At 29.0% G+C, this 18354-nt stretch overlaps 11 protein-coding genes across 11 annotated transcripts; 6 read left to right on the forward strand and 5 right to left on the reverse strand.

The window, feature by feature from the left end:
• Positions 1-31: 31 nt before the first annotated feature.
• On the reverse strand, positions 32-2235 carry T551_00122 (uncharacterized protein; the record flags this gene model as incomplete). Its single annotated transcript, XM_018372389.1, has 2 exons — positions 32-133; positions 181-2235. The coding sequence occupies 2 exons, from the start codon at positions 2233-2235 to the stop codon at positions 32-34; spliced, it is 2157 nt and encodes a 718-aa protein (XP_018231329.1).
• Positions 2236-2765: 530 nt separating this feature from the next.
• T551_00123 (uncharacterized protein) lies at positions 2766-3622 on the forward strand (the record flags this gene model as incomplete). Its single annotated transcript, XM_018372390.1, has 2 exons — positions 2766-3510; positions 3558-3622. 2 exons carry the CDS (start codon positions 2766-2768, stop codon positions 3620-3622), a joined length of 810 nt encoding a protein of 269 aa, XP_018231330.1.
• A 1491-nt stretch (positions 3623-5113) lies between these two features.
• Positions 5114-6724, forward strand: T551_00124 (uncharacterized protein; the record flags this gene model as incomplete). The annotated part of the gene is made up of 9 exons (XM_018372391.1): positions 5114-5265; positions 5323-5433; positions 5472-5572; positions 5619-5685; positions 5732-5840; positions 5892-5978; positions 6023-6097; positions 6138-6209; positions 6260-6724. 9 exons carry the CDS (start codon positions 5114-5116, stop codon positions 6722-6724), a joined length of 1239 nt encoding a protein of 412 aa, XP_018231331.1.
• Positions 6725-6746: 22 nt separating this feature from the next.
• T551_00125 (H3 histone acetyltransferase RTT109) lies at positions 6747-7889 on the reverse strand (the record flags this gene model as incomplete). The annotated part of the gene is made up of 1 exon (XM_018372392.1): positions 6747-7889. The coding sequence occupies one exon, from the start codon at positions 7887-7889 to the stop codon at positions 6747-6749; it is 1143 nt and encodes a 380-aa protein (XP_018231332.1).
• Positions 7890-8101: 212 nt separating this feature from the next.
• Positions 8102-9492, forward strand: T551_00126 (uncharacterized protein). The gene is made up of 3 exons (XM_018372393.1): positions 8102-8874; positions 8917-9027; positions 9072-9492. The coding sequence occupies exons 1-3, from the start codon at positions 8164-8166 to the stop codon at positions 9423-9425; spliced, it is 1176 nt and encodes a 391-aa protein (XP_018231333.1). The 5' UTR covers positions 8102-8163; the 3' UTR covers positions 9426-9492.
• A 167-nt stretch (positions 9493-9659) lies between these two features.
• T551_00127 (uncharacterized protein) lies at positions 9660-10068 on the reverse strand (the record flags this gene model as incomplete). The annotated part of the gene is made up of 2 exons (XM_018372394.1): positions 9660-9766; positions 9837-10068. The coding sequence occupies 2 exons, from the start codon at positions 10066-10068 to the stop codon at positions 9660-9662; spliced, it is 339 nt and encodes a 112-aa protein (XP_018231334.1).
• Positions 10069-10157: 89 nt separating this feature from the next.
• T551_00128 (uncharacterized protein) lies at positions 10158-12329 on the forward strand (the record flags this gene model as incomplete). The annotated part of the gene is made up of 8 exons (XM_018372395.1): positions 10158-10173; positions 10233-10321; positions 10369-10640; positions 10695-10740; positions 10788-11173; positions 11218-11604; positions 11652-11850; positions 11895-12329. The coding sequence occupies 8 exons, from the start codon at positions 10158-10160 to the stop codon at positions 12327-12329; spliced, it is 1830 nt and encodes a 609-aa protein (XP_018231335.1).
• Positions 12330-12411: 82 nt separating this feature from the next.
• On the reverse strand, positions 12412-13145 carry T551_00129 (succinate dehydrogenase, cytochrome b556 subunit; the record flags this gene model as incomplete). The annotated part of the gene is made up of 4 exons (XM_018372396.1): positions 12412-12497; positions 12547-12738; positions 12783-12943; positions 12991-13145. 4 exons carry the CDS (start codon positions 13143-13145, stop codon positions 12412-12414), a joined length of 594 nt encoding a protein of 197 aa, XP_018231336.1.
• Positions 13146-13672: 527 nt separating this feature from the next.
• Positions 13673-15448, forward strand: T551_00130 (TATA-binding protein-associated factor TAF6; the record flags this gene model as incomplete). Its single annotated transcript, XM_018372397.1, has 6 exons — positions 13673-13804; positions 13952-14038; positions 14089-14248; positions 14296-14714; positions 14759-15139; positions 15185-15448. 6 exons carry the CDS (start codon positions 13673-13675, stop codon positions 15446-15448), a joined length of 1443 nt encoding a protein of 480 aa, XP_018231337.1.
• Positions 15449-15599: 151 nt separating this feature from the next.
• On the reverse strand, positions 15600-16279 carry T551_00131 (uncharacterized protein; the record flags this gene model as incomplete). Its single annotated transcript, XM_018372398.1, has 2 exons — positions 15600-15757; positions 15808-16279. The coding sequence occupies 2 exons, from the start codon at positions 16277-16279 to the stop codon at positions 15600-15602; spliced, it is 630 nt and encodes a 209-aa protein (XP_018231338.1).
• A 1013-nt stretch (positions 16280-17292) lies between these two features.
• On the forward strand, positions 17293-18319 carry T551_00132 (GTP cyclohydrolase I; the record flags this gene model as incomplete). Its single annotated transcript, XM_018372399.1, has 7 exons — positions 17293-17359; positions 17412-17426; positions 17484-17678; positions 17729-17838; positions 17884-18051; positions 18143-18204; positions 18247-18319. The coding sequence occupies 7 exons, from the start codon at positions 17293-17295 to the stop codon at positions 18317-18319; spliced, it is 690 nt and encodes a 229-aa protein (XP_018231339.1).
• Positions 18320-18354: the final 35 nt, after the last annotated feature.

Genomic DNA, 18354 nt, shown 5'->3' on the forward strand with positions numbered 1-18354 from the left:
CTAAGTTTTATATTTTACTTTAGAAATGGTCCTAAATATTATTTTGTTTTTTGAACGTGTTCCATGCATGATTAAGAAAATTGAAAATAGAGGAAGCAATCATTTTTTGTTCTAGACTTGTATTTCTTGGTAGCTTAAGAGAAATTAAGATAATATATTGTATAAAAATAAGAAAATTACCTTGTCTGGGTGAATCTTTGATATGGCTTTAATATACGCTTTTTTTACTTGTAAAGTAGAAAGTAAGTTTGCCATACTTATACTTTCCCAACCAAGGCTAGCCCATAATACTTGATCAAGAGTAGATATCAAAGCTCTTAAATTGTTTTCTTTTCCATTAACCCATTTACTTACATGTTGTTCAACTTTATCATATAAAAATACCTTCTTTTCATTTTCAGAGTCTAAAGTATTAATATGAGTTTTTTTTAAGGCCCGGGTTTCTGTTGATACAAATAAAGTATCTTTTTTATCTAAATTCTTACAAGATGTTTCTCTTATGTTTTTAGATGTTTGATTTTCGAAGTTTTCTAGCGGATTTATATCTATAAGAATATTGGAATTAAGCGCCCTTTCGCAATAATGTTTAGCATCTAAAGCCTTTGAATAACCTATATTTGCATTAATGATTTCTTCCCATTGACATCTTGCTTCTTCAAATCTTTCGAGCTGTTGTAAAGTTTGTGCTCGTCTAATAATTATCTTTTTCCATATATGATTTATATTTTTCCCAAAAAGTACATTTTCTTGAATATCTTTTTTTTCTGCAATAAATTTCAATGCTTTATTACAATCCAATAAGCATGCTTCTGAATTCCCCATTCGCAAATAACAAAGTGAGCGATTAGCTAAAAATAATATTTTTAAAACATGTCCTGATGGTAAGTGTTCAATAGCTTCAGTATATATTTCTAACGCTTTTGAATAATTACCATTATTAAAAGCGTCAGATGCAAGTTCTCTTTTAATATTTAGTTGATGAATTAATGATGATGAAGTAAACAGATCTGGTTGTTTAATATATTCTGGTTTCGGATCTGATGAAAAACTTACATTTTGAAAGAACAAATTTTTACAAATAGGTTCAGAATGAGTGTGTTCAATAAAATTTTTTGAATTATATTCAAAATTTTCAAAATGATCTCGATGCTCTTGTGTTATAATGTCTTCCTTAAATGATTCAAAGGGCTGAGTAGACGATGGTATTTTAACAGGTTCATCAGATGAAAAATCTAAAAAGTTATAATTTTCAATATTTTGAACTGACGTTTTATGCGTTGTTTCATTGAATTTTCTTTTTTCTTCTGGTAATTTCTGATTAGATAATGATGATTTGTGTTTCATCCATTTAGGCATTTTTAATAAACTGGAATAAATATTTGAATTTGTTCCAGAATTTTGTATTGTTTTTTGAAAATACAACTTTCCTTGATTAAAAATTGTATTAGCTTTATCAAAAAGGTTTGGAGATAAATGTGAATCAGATACTGGATATGATTCTTTCCTGTTATTTACTATATAGTTTTTTTGTGATCCTTTTTGTTTTTTTTCATCATCTAAAAAATTTAGTGTCATAAGTAGTGAGATGATTGAATCTATGTCTTTTTTTTCTGTCATCTCCATTGCTTTAATCACCTGTTCATAATTAAAGCCCATGTCAATGAGTTGCATCACTATTTCATCTTCTAAAGATTCGAATTCATTACTTTTTTGTGAATTTAAAAGTAAATTGTCCTGTTGAAGATATGAACAATTATCATTAAATATATTGTTTTCAATAAAATCTTGAACAGGACGGTTAAACACTTCAAAAAGATCATCTTCTTGTGATTCATTGTTTTCAACAGCCGTCTTATTATTTGTTGAATCATTTAGAATGGATAGTTGGTCTAAAAAAGATACATCAAAAGATGAATCGCTAGTTTTTGTTTTTCTGCAAAAACTATTATTTAAACTCAATAATGTTTTGTCTTCTATTCTTTTATGCTCATAAGTAAATTCATTTGAGGATTCCTTTTCTGTAATAGATGGTTTACATGTTGATTCAAAAGAAAGCAGTGAAATGTCTTGATAAAAGTCAGAACTCGTATCATAAAACGATGATATTTTTCCTTTAGAAACTTCTTCTGTTTCAGTCCATATTTCCTCATATTTCTTTCCTTTTAATGTATTTTCTCCCATAGCATTTTTTTCCTGTACATTTAATCTAGCACTTCTTTGAATCTCTGTATTCATTATTAAAATGAAATAAAAGACTGTTGAATGATATAATTGAAAACTCCTAGCTCTCCTGTACACTTGAAATGTTTCCAGGGCTAATTAGACTGTGGAAATGATGATATATGGTTTTTTATGAAATAATAAAAAATGATCTTAAAAGGCTTTTCTTTGTAGAAAAAAGCACGGAAAAAATGCAGAAAGATATATACAAATGTTTTCTATTCTCTGTTTTCCCTGATACAGCGTTAAACCCCGCACAAAGGCGGAAAAATGTACGAACCCTCTGACACTCGTTTTTGCACTGATCCGCACGAACGAGCTCTTAAAAAGTTCAAAATCTTTCATTTAAGCACTGGGAATCGTCTGCATCACATAGTTCTTGACATAAATACACAAATCCTCACTTAATATTTGCGATTTGTTTATCCACGCGTGCAGCGCTATCAAGTGCTGTTTGTCAACGTTGTCATCGTTGAAAATCTTAAAAACGTGTTGCGAAGGCAACGCCTGCGTGCACAATTTCAACGACGTAATATTATTAAAAGATGGAAGAAAATCCAAATATTAAGGAAGGAAGCTTTAGAATGTCATCTTACCTTGAGGGACTTTGGAGGAGGCAAACTGCACAGATTCTGAACTCTTTTTTTGGGATTCCATTTGTGCATCCGTCGGCAACACACTCGGCGTTTATTTTGATGGATGATTCACGGACATGTTCGGGAGAAAAAGGGGAAAAAGTGTGTAAAAATGGAGCAGCAGGGCTTGGAAATGAATTTGAAAGGGTTCCATATCCTTTTTTTACGAGATCCATGTGGTTTCCCGCGGGTTTTTTTGATTGGATGGTGCCAAGCTGGGAGATGTATACGATGCCAGGTTTTTTCCGCTGGGGAGGGCCTGAACATGCATATTTTCACAGGGGAATGAAGGATATGAGTGATTGGAACCGTCCATCTTGTTGGTTTATGCGTTCAGTGCCATTTTTTAGTGATGGGGTGTTACGGGATATGTTTGAAGTGTTTGAAGACCAACGAATGAAAGATATGGAGGCAGAATGTATGCCTGTACGTAAGGATGAGAGTTTTGGGGTGGAGGGAAATCCAAGTGATGCATCATTAAAACATGTGGTTTCGGTATTTACGAAAAAGACATCGCGTACCTTTGGTGATGGATCGTATGAAATGGTAGAGATGACAAAAAGGTGCTTTAGTGATGGAACGTGTGAAACAACTGAATATAGGGATTCTTCAAATGGAAGTTCAACAAAACGAGACGAAACGTTGGATAATAAAGGTTTTTGACTTATTCTACAGTTTTGTATATATTAAAGAGAAAACTAGATAATTCTAGTGTTGCAATGAATACGGATGATGCCAACATTACATTAACGTTTGATAACAAATAGAGTGTCATTGTTATTTTGAATATATACACTGAATCTTAAGTTGGTTAAAAAAGGAGTTCTAAAAGTATTTTTTGTATGCTAATTACGAAAAGCTATGTTTGCATACAGTTTTAACTTAATATTATGCATGAGCATGTATCTTTATATCACATTTTGTCGGATTATTTAATAATAGATATTCATTTATATATTTTAGTTATTAACGGGTTTTATAGAAATTATAAAAAATAATGTTTATGTAAAAAAATAGGTATTTTATTGATTTTTGTTTTGTATTACAATTTTTAAATTGAAAATTATCAAAATTACCTTTTAAAATAGATTTTGTTTTTTCATATTGAAAATATTTTTGAATTATTATTGTTTTAAAAATATATTAAAGCATTCTAAATATTTTAATGATATTTTAATAATTATGTTACTGATATTAAGGTAATCATGTATATATCAGATACAAAATAACTTTAAATATAGAAATATACTTGTGTATTCATTTCATATATAATTTTTTCTATAATATAAATGTATAAATAGATTTATTTTTTAAAAAAATTACATATATCCATTCATATGAATGAATAAAATGCTTGTATTTGTAAGAGTTAAACAAATAAAAAACATAAAAAATATATAGATTTCTGTTTTATATATGATCTAGTTTTCGAGTAAAAATTTTATTAAAAAATATATTTATGTACATTTATTATTAATAAAAATGATGTATTATATACTTGGAGTTAATAAAAATAATAAAAAAAAACTAAAATATTTAAATATACTGTTTTAGAATTTAATTTTTTAATATTATTTCAAATTTTGTTTATTTTTCTGCATATTTAAGAAAAAAAAAACAAGTTCTTTGTTATTTAAATTTACAATATATATTTATATTGTCTATAATGGTCTTTTATATATTTACAGAATACCTCCATAAAAAGCTAAATGCATACATAGACAAACATGGTAAATAAAAAACTCTATTTATTTTATATAATTTTTTCATATATTTTTGTTTTCGTTCTTATCTAGAATATAAGGAAAGCTTAAAATTTATATTCATTATAATTACATTGTAACATTGATAGTTGCTATGTCAACAGATAGAAGACTTTTGAAAATCATTTGAGAATTTATACATTTAATTAATTCAATATATATAATGTTTAATAACAAATACCTATAATAATTCATACTTTTTCCCTAAAACTACTTATCTTTTTCAGTTTGTTAAAGATTCTAGTGATATATGTCACGTGACTGCATATATCTCGATAGAAAAAAATATAAAGATAAAATCTTCCATTTTTTTAAGATTAATTTTCCAATTTTTTATAGAACAGAAAATAAAACATTATAAGTGTGTTTTTATTGAAAAATACTGAATATATGTTGATATTGAATAATATAAAGTTAATTATAAGACCAATTAATTGGCTTTAAAAGAAAAAATTACATATATAAGGCTTTTATTGTGAAAATTGAAATTATATAATGCAGGATTCAGAAATTGATGTCTCTGAAGAGAAATATAATGTATTTTCTGAAGAATCGTCTACAGAATCAGAAATTATCCACTATATAGATTTTGCTGGTGTTGATATGGAGAAAAAAACATTATATATTGACACAGTTCCTCGAACAAGGTATGAAAATTGAAGCATAAGAATTTTGAAAGAAAGCAGGATTACTGAAATCTTTAGAGAATGGGTTATCATGCGTATTGAAAAAATTATAGAAACACTAATTTCTTGTATTTATAATAGAAAACCATTATTATTAAAACTTTCAACAAGAAATAATAAATGGTATAGGTATTGGTGTTTTTATTGAAAAATTTATTTTTTTGTAGTATTTTTGATAGACAGACCAATATGATCAAAAGAAATTCAATAGGCAAAGAACGTTTTTTTAGATTTCCAGATAGAACAAAAAAGGGTTCTTGGAAATTTGGTAGTTCTCAATATTTCTATATGTATTTTTAATTAGGTTAATATAGCTGTTCTTGTTCGAGTTTTGGATTTAATTCATGAAGCTCTAGTGTCGAATACACCAGTAACAAAAAGGTAAGTTATTCAAATATTAGAATGTCAAACGTTTTCACAAGTCAAGAAATATTTTCTATCGTGATGTAAATTTGTTTAAAGAACAGAAAATTGTCGACAATATTATAGAAGATATTGCATTCACTTTTAAAATCAGACGATCTGCACTTAATGTGGTAAAATTTAAGTGTTTGAATTCAATTAATTATTAATTTGTAATTTAATAGTTAGCAACTGCCAGAGGGCTTGTATGTGGATATATAAAGATAAAAAGAAAGAATCTTGATGAAATAAATTGTCTGCAAGATTCAGAAGTATGGAAATCGAAATTTATATTTTATAATTTTAATTTTTTCAGGTATTAATACCTTCAGAGACTGAAATAGAAGGTGTAGAAATTGAAGCTGATTGGATTCTTGTTGTTGAAAAAGAGGTAAAAACATAGAATATAAAATAAAAATTAATATTTTTAGTCAACCTTCAAAACATTAACAATATGTAAACTTTATGATCACCCTGTAGCAGGAAAAGGGGTTATTATTACGGTATATAATATTGATTTTAGTCAGAATTACAAAGCTAAATGCATTTTCAGGCAAAAGGATTCCCTGATATATCAACAAGAGAATTTTTATATATGATATCAAAGTCTATTTCATCTTCTCAAAACCCTTATAAACGATCGACTCCCATATTATGTTTAGTAGATCATGATCCGTATGGAATTGGTATTTTAGCTACATATAAATATGGTTCCTATGCAACAGCTCATAATAGTCATTTAATGGCTATACCATCAATCAAATGGGTGGGTGTACATTCAAATGATTTCGATAAAACCCAAGAAAATGGGTATATTCCAATGAGTAAACATGATGTAAAAAAAGCATTCGAGCTTTTGCAAAAAGAATGGATTCAAGACCATATTAGCTGGAGAAATGAATTATGTAGAATGTTATTCACCGGTATGAAAGCCGAGATTCAATTAATATGCGAAAATGATGGAAGATGTTTGACAGAATATTTAGCAGATAAAATCGCCAAAGGTAAATGGATATAATTTGGATAGAATAAATAAAAATTCACTTATTTTTTTTACTTTTTTTACGGACTAAATTTTTGTTAAGAATATTAATGGTTTTTGATTGTTCTAAAACATCTGCATTAATTCTTTTTTTGTTTTCAATAGTTTTGCTACCAGAAACTGTTTTCATCCAATTGGTTACAATGTTGGTGCTTTTAATATTATTTATACTGTGAATCCAATCAAGAGTTGCTCCTTTTGTTTTTTCTAGTGTCTCAAAATCAGAACGCAATAACTTTTCATAATGCATTCGATAAATCCTTTCACTCATTTGAACACCACATTCTTCATTTAAATCCTTGCTTAAACTCGAATCTTTTTTATTTTCTTGGTCTTTGCTTGGAGGAAATTCTATATTTAAGAAACCGACAATTCTACCAAGTGTACATTCTTGACGAAATGCCATTAATTCCCAAAACTGGTCAACATTTATTGTTTCTCCTTGTCCGTCAATATCTAATTGATCAAGAAGTCGAGTTTTAGGATCATCTGGAAAATGTGGGATAATTTCTCTTGCAGGTTTATTTGCAGATTGATATGGGTGACCGCAAATCCATTTTAAACTGGTATTTGTATAATTTGGAGTAAAACTAAGTGTTTCTCGGGTATCTATTCCAGGTATTAAAATGTATTTTTTCGGTTGATGGCTTTTTTTTGTACAATCCAACACTTTTGCCCACCATCTAATTAATTCTCGATCATTTAATATATGTTTGTGAGGATTTGAACAAGATGATGGAAAAATATACTGTGGTTGTGATCTAGCAAAAAGAGAAATTCGTGATGGTATGTCTTTCTTTGAAAATCTTTTTAGTAGATAAGATAAAAATGCAGAAGTAGCAGGTTTAAAAGGTGATGGTGCTTGATTTTTATTAAAAAAACCAGTAGAGTCCGCTTTAGTGACATAAAAAACAGTTATATCTGAAGCAAAAAAGATTAAAACTTCAACGGCATATGCCAATGCATCTTCATGTATAATAAAAAAAAAATGACTTGAAAGAAAAACTGAACTTGGTTTTTTAGGTGTTATCCATGGCCATTTTAGTTTTTTAGGAAGAGTATAAATATAGCCATAAGAAAATGAAACTTCAGGTGATAATAATGGAAGGATTTCTGATATTTCAGTATTTAAATTAGTCATTAATTAAATAATAGATGTTCATACTTTTTTTTAACGTTAATATCAATTGCAACGAAGATGACTTTAAAAAAAAAATATATTTCCTATGAAATTTCTTGGTTGATTTTTCTATTTTTTATTTGGATGCATTTTTAACTATTGGAATAATAGGACTTTATCTTTTTCTTTTCATCAATTTATGAATTTTAGAAGATTTTCAACACAAGCACAGTCAAACACATTTTATTTATCTTGCAAAAGATATTTGCCTCAATATCATCAATATGAAGCCTATATGATTCGATCTGCGTTTTATAATAGAAGATATGTGTTTTATCCGCATTTTTTTATTTCTAAACAACATTTTTCAACTTTATTTTTTTCTACTAAGTCTACTGCAAATTTATCTCATTTTTCTGAAACAGCTACAGATGTGGTTTCAGATAATATAGGATTGGAAAATGAAGTACCGTCTGAAATAATTCTTCATAAGATTGGTGATCTTAAAGCGATGGGATTTTGTCATTGGACTCCTGTAGGATTTTTGCAACAGTGTTTGGAATATATTCATGTATTTACTGGACTTCCATGGTGGGCAAGCATAGCTGCATTAACGATCGTAATACGTTTCTCTATGATGCCTCTTTTGATTGGAATGATTCGGAATTTAAGTGCACTTTCGCTTATTCATCCACAGGTTCAAGAACATATGAAAGCACTTAAAGAGGCGCAATTGGAAGGAGATATGCTTGAACAAGCTAAACGGACTCGTTCTATTCAAGAATTGTTTAAAGAGTATCAAGTAAACCCTTTAAAGTCACTTGCTATGCCATTCATACAAATACCAGTTTTTATTAGTTTTTATCTTGCATGTTCTCATATGGCTGCATTACCCGTTCCTGAACTAAAATATGGAGGACTTGGATGGTTTAGTGATTTGACTGTTAAAGACTCATATTTTATTCTTCCTTTTTTAAATTCATCTCTCATGTTTATTAATTTAGAGGTAGTACATATTTGAAACATTAAGTTATTTACGATAATTCAGCTTGGTTCTGAGGTTGGGTCTAGTGCATCAGCTAATACTAGTAGAAAAATGAAGAATTTTTTTCGTGCGATGATTCTTTTAACACCTCTTTTTACTATGAATTTTCAATCGGTATATATTATATATTATGGTTATCATTCTAAATTGGCAAATAGGCTATTTTTTGTTACTGGATTACTTCAAACATCTTTTCATTGGGGCAAGGCATGGTACTTCGTAGTCCAGCAATTAGACGCTCTTTAAATCTTCCTCCTCTTAGGCCCAAGGTCAAACTTGAACAGCTTTCTGATGGTTCTGCAAATTCCGAAGGATTTAAATCAAGTTTTACGACTATAGTAGAAGGTGTTAAAAATGCACATCGCCAAGCTATAGAGGTAGCCCAAAGCAAAAGTAAGAAATCAAATGGATTACATAAAAACGATTATCTTCGTCCAGTTGATAAAACACTTGAAGCATATATGTTAAGAAAAAAAGAGAAATATAAGGCAAAGCAGAATGAAGCATCCTAAATCCTTTATCTGAAATGCTATCGAGATGTTTTTTGGAAATATTTCATAAAGACATTTTACTAAGGTATTTTATAGAGACTATTTACAGAAATGTTCCACAGAAGCATCTTATAAGAGTGTTTTACGAAAATATGCTTTTTAGAGGAAAAAGAAGGGTATACATCAATTTTACAGTATGTTAAAACGTCTTGATCTCTATTACTAGTTAGTTTATTCAAAATTACGAGTAGCAAATTATACTCTAGGAGTTAAAAACCCCCATCTACTTGCAACCTCATGTGCAAAAATCTCACCAAATCCTAAGAAAACACCATTTAAAAAAGGGAGAAACATATTAATTACTATTTTTTAGTTAAACGGGTTATTTATGACAATTTCAAAAGAAAAAAAAAAAACAAAAAAGAAAAATACCTGAAGAACGGAAAAAGGACCATAATCTTTTGCGGTTATAACTAGTTAAACTAGGTGTAAACTCTTTAACATCAATATTTCTTAAAAAACTATCTTTGCTGTCGTTATTCGATGGATAAACATGCAAAACGTCTATAATATCGTCTTTTTCAACGAGGCTATCTGTATCAGCTTTTTCTGGCGCTTTGTTCTGCAAAATATTGTCTTCTTTGTTCACTATGTTTTCATCCATACTTCATAGATTTTTCTTAAGTTAATTCGACGGCATAACTTAGGCAAATTTGCACGTGAATAAGACGTTAAAAAAAAAGTTTGACGCTGATGTTAATTGAAAAAGGTATTTAAAGAGTTTTTAATCTTAAATAATATGATCTAAACGTATATTTTTACATATAGTTTCTATTTGGTCACCATTGCCTTCAACAACTCGAGCAAGTCCGGTTCATCTTTCAAGTCATCCTGATGGAACGAAGATTGCTTATGCAGTAACATAAAGTTTGGTGTTACAATGTGTTAAACTGACTATTTTGAGTCAAATAAGTCTATTTATTTAAGAAGTATTGATAATCCGGTTGATACTGTTCAATATCGAGGGCATCTAGCGCAAACAACAGTTGCAAAATTTAGTCCATCAGGATATTATGTGGCATCAGGGGATTCTCAGGGAAATGTTCGTGTATGGAGTTGTGTGGGTGAAGAGAATGTGTTAAAGCTTGAAAAAAAAGTTATTTCAGGACGTATTAATGATTTAACATGGGACTCGGAGAGTAAACGGATCATTGCAGTGGGTGATGGACAAGAAAGGTAGTATAAATAGTATAGAGTGAATTTTTTTGTATAACTATAAATATTGTACAGATTTGGGCATGCGTTTACGTTTGATACGGGGAATTCAGTCGGAGAAGTTGTATCTTTACTTTTATGATGGTAAGGCTGATCAGATTTTTATAGATTTCTGGGCATTCGGAAATTGCTAATGCTGTTTCTATACGACATCAACGTCCGTATAGGGCAGTAACAGTTTCAGATGATACATCGGTCGTATTTTATCATGGACCTCCATTTTTATATCATAGTATTAGTCGTAGTCATAAGAAATATGTTTATGATGTTTCTTTTTCTCCAAATGGTGCATTGTTTTGTACAGTTGGAGGTGATTCAAAAATCATTATTTATGATGGAAAAGATGGTATTATGATTAAAGAATTTTCTAGTGAGGATGGACATAAAGGAAGCATTTTTGCTTTATCATGGAGCCCAGACTCCAGGTATTTACTTACATCATCTGCTGATCATACTTGTAAAATTTGGGATGTGGAAACTCAGAGAGTAACAGAGTAAAATTAATGATTTGGTATACTTTTGGTTTAATTCGCCTTAGAACATGGATATTTTCAGAAACAGTATCAGTTTTGGATCAACAGGTTGGAAATCTGTGGACACCTTCTAATAAAATTTTATCTTTATCATTTAGTGGAGATTTGAATTATTTATCTAGATCACAAAAGAAACCTACAAGAGTTGTTCAAGGACACCAAAAATCTATCACAACAGGTGGTTTGTCAGAAGACGGTTCTACCTTTTTTACGGCTTCGTATGATGGGCTTGTATGTGGTTGGGATGTATCTACGGGATTTGCAAAATCTTTAAAAGATGGATCAACCCATACAAATCAAGTAATTCAGATTCACCCTTGTCATGATAAAATGTTTTCTATTGGAATGGATGATACTTTGCGAACATTAGATACAAAACTTTTGATTTATGAGTTTTTGCATCCCTTTTTATTTAAATCATAAACTAACAGATAAAAAGAGGCGATCCAATAGAAACAGGAAGTCTACCTAAAGGCATTACTTATATTCTGGAAAAAGATTATTTTAAAATTATTGTTACGGTTTCAAATATACAGGTTTTTGAAAATAATAAAAGAATTATATTAAATGAGACATCATTCCAGCCTAGTTCTGTTGACAGGAATAAAACGAATTATGAATTTTCTATTGGTGCTGAGGTAGGAATCGTGCAATATTTAATGTTTAATGGTTTATTTGTTAGAATGGTAATATTTACTTTTTTGAGTTTAATCCAAATCAAAAAAAAATTACAGGAACAAATAAAATAACATTGAATCGTTTCGCAGTTACAAGCTTAGCATATTCGCCAAATGGACAATATTTAGCTGCAGGTGATGGGTCGGGCAAAATCATTCTTTATGATGCAAAGACAAAACAAATCATAACAAATCTATGGGGATTTCATGTGGGCAAAATCACATCTATTTCTTGGAATCCAACTAGTACACATATATGCTCAGCATCACTTGATACACATCTTTACATTTATTCAGTATTTACTCCCGATAAACACGTTGCAGCGAAAAATGCTCATCTTGGTGGCGTTTCTAGTGTTGTGTGGCTTTCCAGCAATCAAGTATTATCAACAGGAGCTGATGCATGTGTTAAGCAATGGAGAGTTACTTTAAATGCATAATTCTTGATTTTAAAAATGTAAACATTTAACATACGATTTTTGTTTTAAAATAAATTATTATGTTACTTCAGGTACCTTTTAGTTATATTAAAGCCAATGTTAGTGCAGAAATAGTAGATAAACCCATAACTATATATCCTGTCATATAGACGCCTTTAAGTGTTAATCCTTAACCATATTATTTAATGTATAATTTGAGATATTAACATATACAGACCTCTACCAGTATCCCAATAAAGATGTCGTAGTCCATTAAAAGAATGATATGTAAACGGGAAAGCAAAAACAAATTTTGTTAATACTTTTGCTTGCGTTGGCCAAGTATGAAACATAGATGCAATAGAAGCAGAATCCAAATGCCATCCAAAAACTGGAGATGCAAGATAGCTGATAGCAAAAACATATAGTCCTATAAATTTTAAACGGATATCATTAAAAAAACAGAAGAAGGACCACCAGAGACAAGACATCCAGTGATTCTATTAAATGCAGACATATACCATGTCAGTTGTGGTTGATAGATGCTTAAATGTGGCGAATTGGGTCTTCTTAGTCGTTGTTCAGCGAGAACTTTTAATGAGTCTTTTTCAGAAATTGTTTGGGTTTCAATGCCTCTAAAAACAATAAATTAACTTATATAGGCATTTAAAGTACTTCAGACCGTATAAATACTCCTGGTATTCCATTTCTTAACAAATATGTTCTATCAAGGATTCCTGTAGAAAATGTTAAATATATGATTTGAAGCCGTTTTTTTGGAAAAAAAAAGTAATTACCATTAAAACATAGGTATTTTGTTGATTTTAGACACTTCATTTCTCAAAAAAAGGACTATAAATCTACAAATAGTTTTTAAAAAGATTTTATTTTTTTGTGATGTTTGTTACGGTAGTTTAAGCTTTAAACGTTGAACAAATTAAAAATAAAGAAAAAAGAACAATGCAAAATTGCAAATAATATATTATTTGTTTAAATATAAACATATATATTTAAGTATAAATAATATTTCTGTGTTTTTCTTGTATTTTTAACATTTTTAGACTTAATTTATATTGATTTTAACATCAGCTTGTAAATTTTATTATTAACATTGTTTAAATAGTGTAAGTTTTACTGCTGTTGTATCTTTTGTGTTTTTTTGGTTTTAATTCAAATATTTTTAGTATATTTCTGTTCTGTGGCTTTTTTTGTGTTTTTTTCTGGCTTTCTGAAGGTTTTTTATTCCACTGCAAACTTATTTTCTTTTGATTGTTGATATTCTTTGAATACTCTGCTTTTATATTTATTTTGTGTATTAGGTTTCTTTTTTGTTAATTACGTCTATATTATTTCTTTTTTTATCTATGGTTGCATCAGTGTGGCCACCTGATACTGTAAAAGATGTTGCAGAATCAATTGGTATTAGTCAGCTTGATGATAGTGTTGCAAAAGTGCTTGCATTAGATATTGAATATCGTATTCATGAAGTTATTCAGGTATTAATTAGAAACGGCAAAATTTTAGTGCTATAATATTTATTTTGTTATTTTTTTATGAAATCTTTATTCGAATATTTTTAATCCTTGCTCTATGATGCGTTTTCTATAATTTGTGTGGATTAGTGCTGATCTGGATTTCTTCAGGAAGCGATGAAGTTTATGCGGCATGCTAAACGTACTATTTTAACAGTTTCTGATATTAGCCATGCACTTCGTGTTTTAAATGTTGAGGTATGAAAACTTTTAATATTAAGATAAGTATTGATTGTTTTATCTGGTAGCCTTTGTATGGGTATCATGCTTTTCGCCCTGTTCGGTTTGGCGAATCTCTTTTGGAGCAAGGCCAACCACCTTTGTATTATTTGGAAGACGATGATGTTGAATTTGATAAGGTGATTCATGCACCTCTTCCAAAAGTTCCACGAGATATTTCATATTCAGGTTAGATCTAAAATAATACCATAGTAATATATAAATAATATTAAAAGTTCATTGGTTGGCGATTGAAGGAGTACAACCTGCTATTCCACAGAATCCCTCGGTCTCTGATACTTCAGTGTCAAGTAAAAAAGGTTTCCAGGTTATAAACAACAATTCCTGGACATTGTCAGGCCCTTCAACTGGTGTAGAGGTTAAACATTTGGTAAAACATGTAATATCGAAAGAATTGCGATTATATTTTGAGCGGATTAATGCTGCTATTCTAGATGAAAATAATGAACGTCTTCGTCTAGCAGCTTTGGCTAGTTTGAGATTAGATTCTGGACTACATCAATTACTACCATATTTTGTCTCTCTTGTAGCAGAAAAAATTACACATAATTTGAAAAATCTTTTTATACTTAATATGATGATGCAAGTTACTTGGGCGCTATTTGATAATCCTAATTTGTTTATTGAGCCTTATGTTAGTGTATTTTTTTGTTTTAAATAAGTTTCTTAATGTAATAGCTTCATCAAATTATTCCATCGATTTTAACATGTTTGGTGGCAAAAAGATTAGGTGAAAATGCTGCATCTCAAGATCATTATGCTCTTCGAGATCTTTCTGCCTCTTTACTTGGGTTAATTTGTCAGCGGTTTGGTGATGTATATCATACATTGAAGCCAAGAATTACACGAACACTTCTAAAGGCATTTTTGGATAACAAAAAGCCATTTACAACTCATTATGGTGCAATTATTGGCCTTGCTACTATGGGGAAGGAAGTAATTCGTGTGTTGATCATGCCCAATATAAAAATATACGAATTATTGATTAAAGATGATATTAATAGCGCTGAGCTAACATTTAAAAAGATGGAAGCAACCAAGTGTCTTGAAGCTTTGTTGGTATATAGTTTAAGGAGTTAGATTCTTTCATTTTAACAATAATAGAATTCTCTTCGTCTCATGTCAAAAGATGAAACGCCCGATGAGACACTTGAAACTCATGAGACATCCTCTGAGGCCCCTGAAACTCATGAGATGCAACCTAAGACATCATCTGATGATAAAGATGACATTTCATCTTCAAAAACACGGGATATTCTTATAGAAATGGTTGGCGAGTTAATGACAAATAAAATTATAAAAGAAAAAGATGAAAAGATTGTAAAAACCCTCTTAGAGATGCATCATTTAGGACAGATTTTTCACTAGTTATCTATTTTGGAGTATAATATTATCTTAATATATACAAAATTATGCGATATTAAAAAATATAAAATATGACCATGTTTAGTATGATTATATAAAATTTTAAAAAGGAAACACTTTGTATTTTCCGGAAATGTTACAATATGTTTTTAATTTAATACGATGTTTGACCATTTATTTGTATACACGTATCTTCAAGTTCATTATCACTTTCATCATAATCAGGCTCTATTTCGTGTGAAAAAACTGCTGTTCCCATTTTTTCATAGTGTTTTTTGCGCATCAGTTCAAAAATCCGACGCTGTTGTTCATCTATAGAGGAGTTAAATTTGACAAATTTACATAAAAATACAATTTTGAACCTTCAGGCGTTTGCTTGGTTTTGCTACCATTATCTGACTTTTCTTCTTTAACAACTACTTGTTTTAAAAGAACAGGTGTTTTCTGCTGCGGTTCACCAAGATTAAAGGCTGGTATGTCATTATTATTATGTTTATTTAGAGTTTCTTGATCACTATCCATCATCTCTTCATCAAAACTTGGTGATGGGTCATATTGACGTGTATATGGAGTCTTTGGCTCTGTTATTTTCATAGTGGATGTTTTCTCTTGTTCTGTTAAGTATAAATTGGCTTCATCCCATTTTAATCGTGGTGATGAAACCGCTTGATCATGATTTATATATGATGCTGTATGACAATGAGTTTGTGAATTTTCTAAAGTATTTCTAGCAGTAGCATCAGAGAAAAAGTTAATATTTGTTCTTGGTTCATTTTTATTTTTTAAAATGCCTTTATGTGGCTTTGGAAACTCTGATAATCCTTTAGAAATCATAGACTATGAAAAAATGTCAGAAAAACATAAAAAACATTGGAAAAAAAAATGCATATTTACTTCAAAATACAGAAATAAGGAAAAAATTGTAATAAAAGTTCTGGTAGAGCTTATTAAATTGGTTTTCTACAAATTATTTGAATTTTAGAGAATGATAGATGTCTCGAAGGTACACTAAGTGCTTAGAAAATGAATGAAATTTAAGTTTTTTTGACTAAAAAGTATGTTGATTGGTAAAGATAATAGAAATAGATTTGTAATAGAATTAGATATTTTTTATAAAAAGAATACATTATATTAATATTTTAGTTTTTGATTTTATAATTCAGTCATTAAAACTGTTTTTTAGAAAAAAATAAGGTTAAAACACATTTAGCTTTTAATGTTTTTATATAAGGATATATTATTTTCTATTAAACATTTTAAAAGAATTAATAAATTTGAGAGTTGAATTTCAAATTTTATAGAAAAAGAAATATAATTCTTAGATTTATGATGAAATTAATGTTAGATGTCTTTAGCATTAGATGTTTTGCTTAAAGTTTATATACTTTTTTAAAAAATTACTTAAAAAATGTTAAAATTTGCAAATTAAAGAAAAATATTGGTTTTTATAATTAAAGACCATTTTTTCTACCTTTTATCTAAACATATGTCATAAAATGTAACGATTTACTGGTTATTTAAGATAATTATAAAATGCTTTATAAAAAAAAATATTTTTTAATTTCAAGTATTTAATTACTGAAGAGTATCAACTCCATTGTTTTTAAGTGTGAAGACATACTTTGTATTAATTGCTATAAAATAATGACTTTTATATATTTTTTTTGTCAAAAAATAACAAAAATATAAATATCTTGAGTTTTATTATAAATTTGTATTTAATAGAATAAGTATTTTATTTATTTTCTTAGTGTCTCTTTTTAATTTGTTTTATTTTATTTGTAATTCCTGCTTTAATTATAAAATGAACGATCGGTACAGACGTATTCAAATATTCATGTTTTTTCATGTCGTCTATTTATATGGAAGAAAGAGCTGATGATGACTGTGATCATGAGTATAAGCTTTTAGAAGGTAATCTTGATATATTTTATCTTTTTTCTGTATTTTCTTAACAAATATTTAGAGAATTCAGTGTCGAGTAAGTTTTCAATTTTGTTTTTTTTTTTTGGTTTAAAAATGTATTAAAGTTAAACAGTTGCTGGTAAAAAGAGACGTTTAGATCAATGCCCTAAAGATCAAGAGACTAGACTTAAAAGACTTTCAAATGCAATTCGTATTATGCTTGAATGTCTTGGTGAAGATCCTACTCGAGAAGGGTTAAAAAAAACACCTGAAAGATATGCAAAAGCAATGCTTTTTTTCACAAAAGGTTATGAAGAGAATATGATGGGTATTTTTTATTTTTTCTAGATTCTCTAGTATTAAATTAGTATTTTTTAGATATTGTAAATGGTGCAATTTTTGCCGAAGATCATGATGAAATGGTAATTGTTCGAGATATTGATTTTTTTTCCATGTGTGAGCACCATCTTGTTCCTTTTACTGGAAAAGTAATTTTTTAATTTATTTGAGAAATCTGTTTATTTTTCATTTAGATTTCAGTCGGATATATTCCAAATAAGAAAGTAATTGGTCTTTCTAAAATTGTACGTCTTACAGAAATGTTTTCACGTCGTTTACAACTTCAAGAAAGGTTAACAAAGCAAATCGCAGTTGCTCTTTTTGAGATGTTAAAACCAAGAGGTGTTGGTGTTATTATTGAGGTATTTCATTTATCGTTTTAAAGCTTTTTTATTGTCCTGTTTTCTTTTGACAAATCCATTTTCTTAATTTTCTTTGTTTAATCACTTTTAGGCAAGCCATTTATGTATGATTATGAGAGGTGTTCAAAAACCAGGAAGTATCACCATTACAAGGTTTAGAAATCCCATATTTTAAAGTCTGCATTAATCATTTAGTCATATGCTCGGTGCATTTAGAGAAGCATCTAAAACAAGAAAAGAATTCTTGACATTAATTTCTAAAAAATAGTTATGATTAACTAAATAATTTTATGAATTATATTT

Source organism: Pneumocystis jirovecii (genome assembly GCF_001477535.1).
Source record: "Pneumocystis jirovecii RU7 chromosome Unknown supercont1.1, whole genome shotgun sequence".
Lineage (NCBI taxonomy): Eukaryota > Fungi > Ascomycota > Pneumocystomycetes > Pneumocystales > Pneumocystaceae > Pneumocystis > Pneumocystis jirovecii.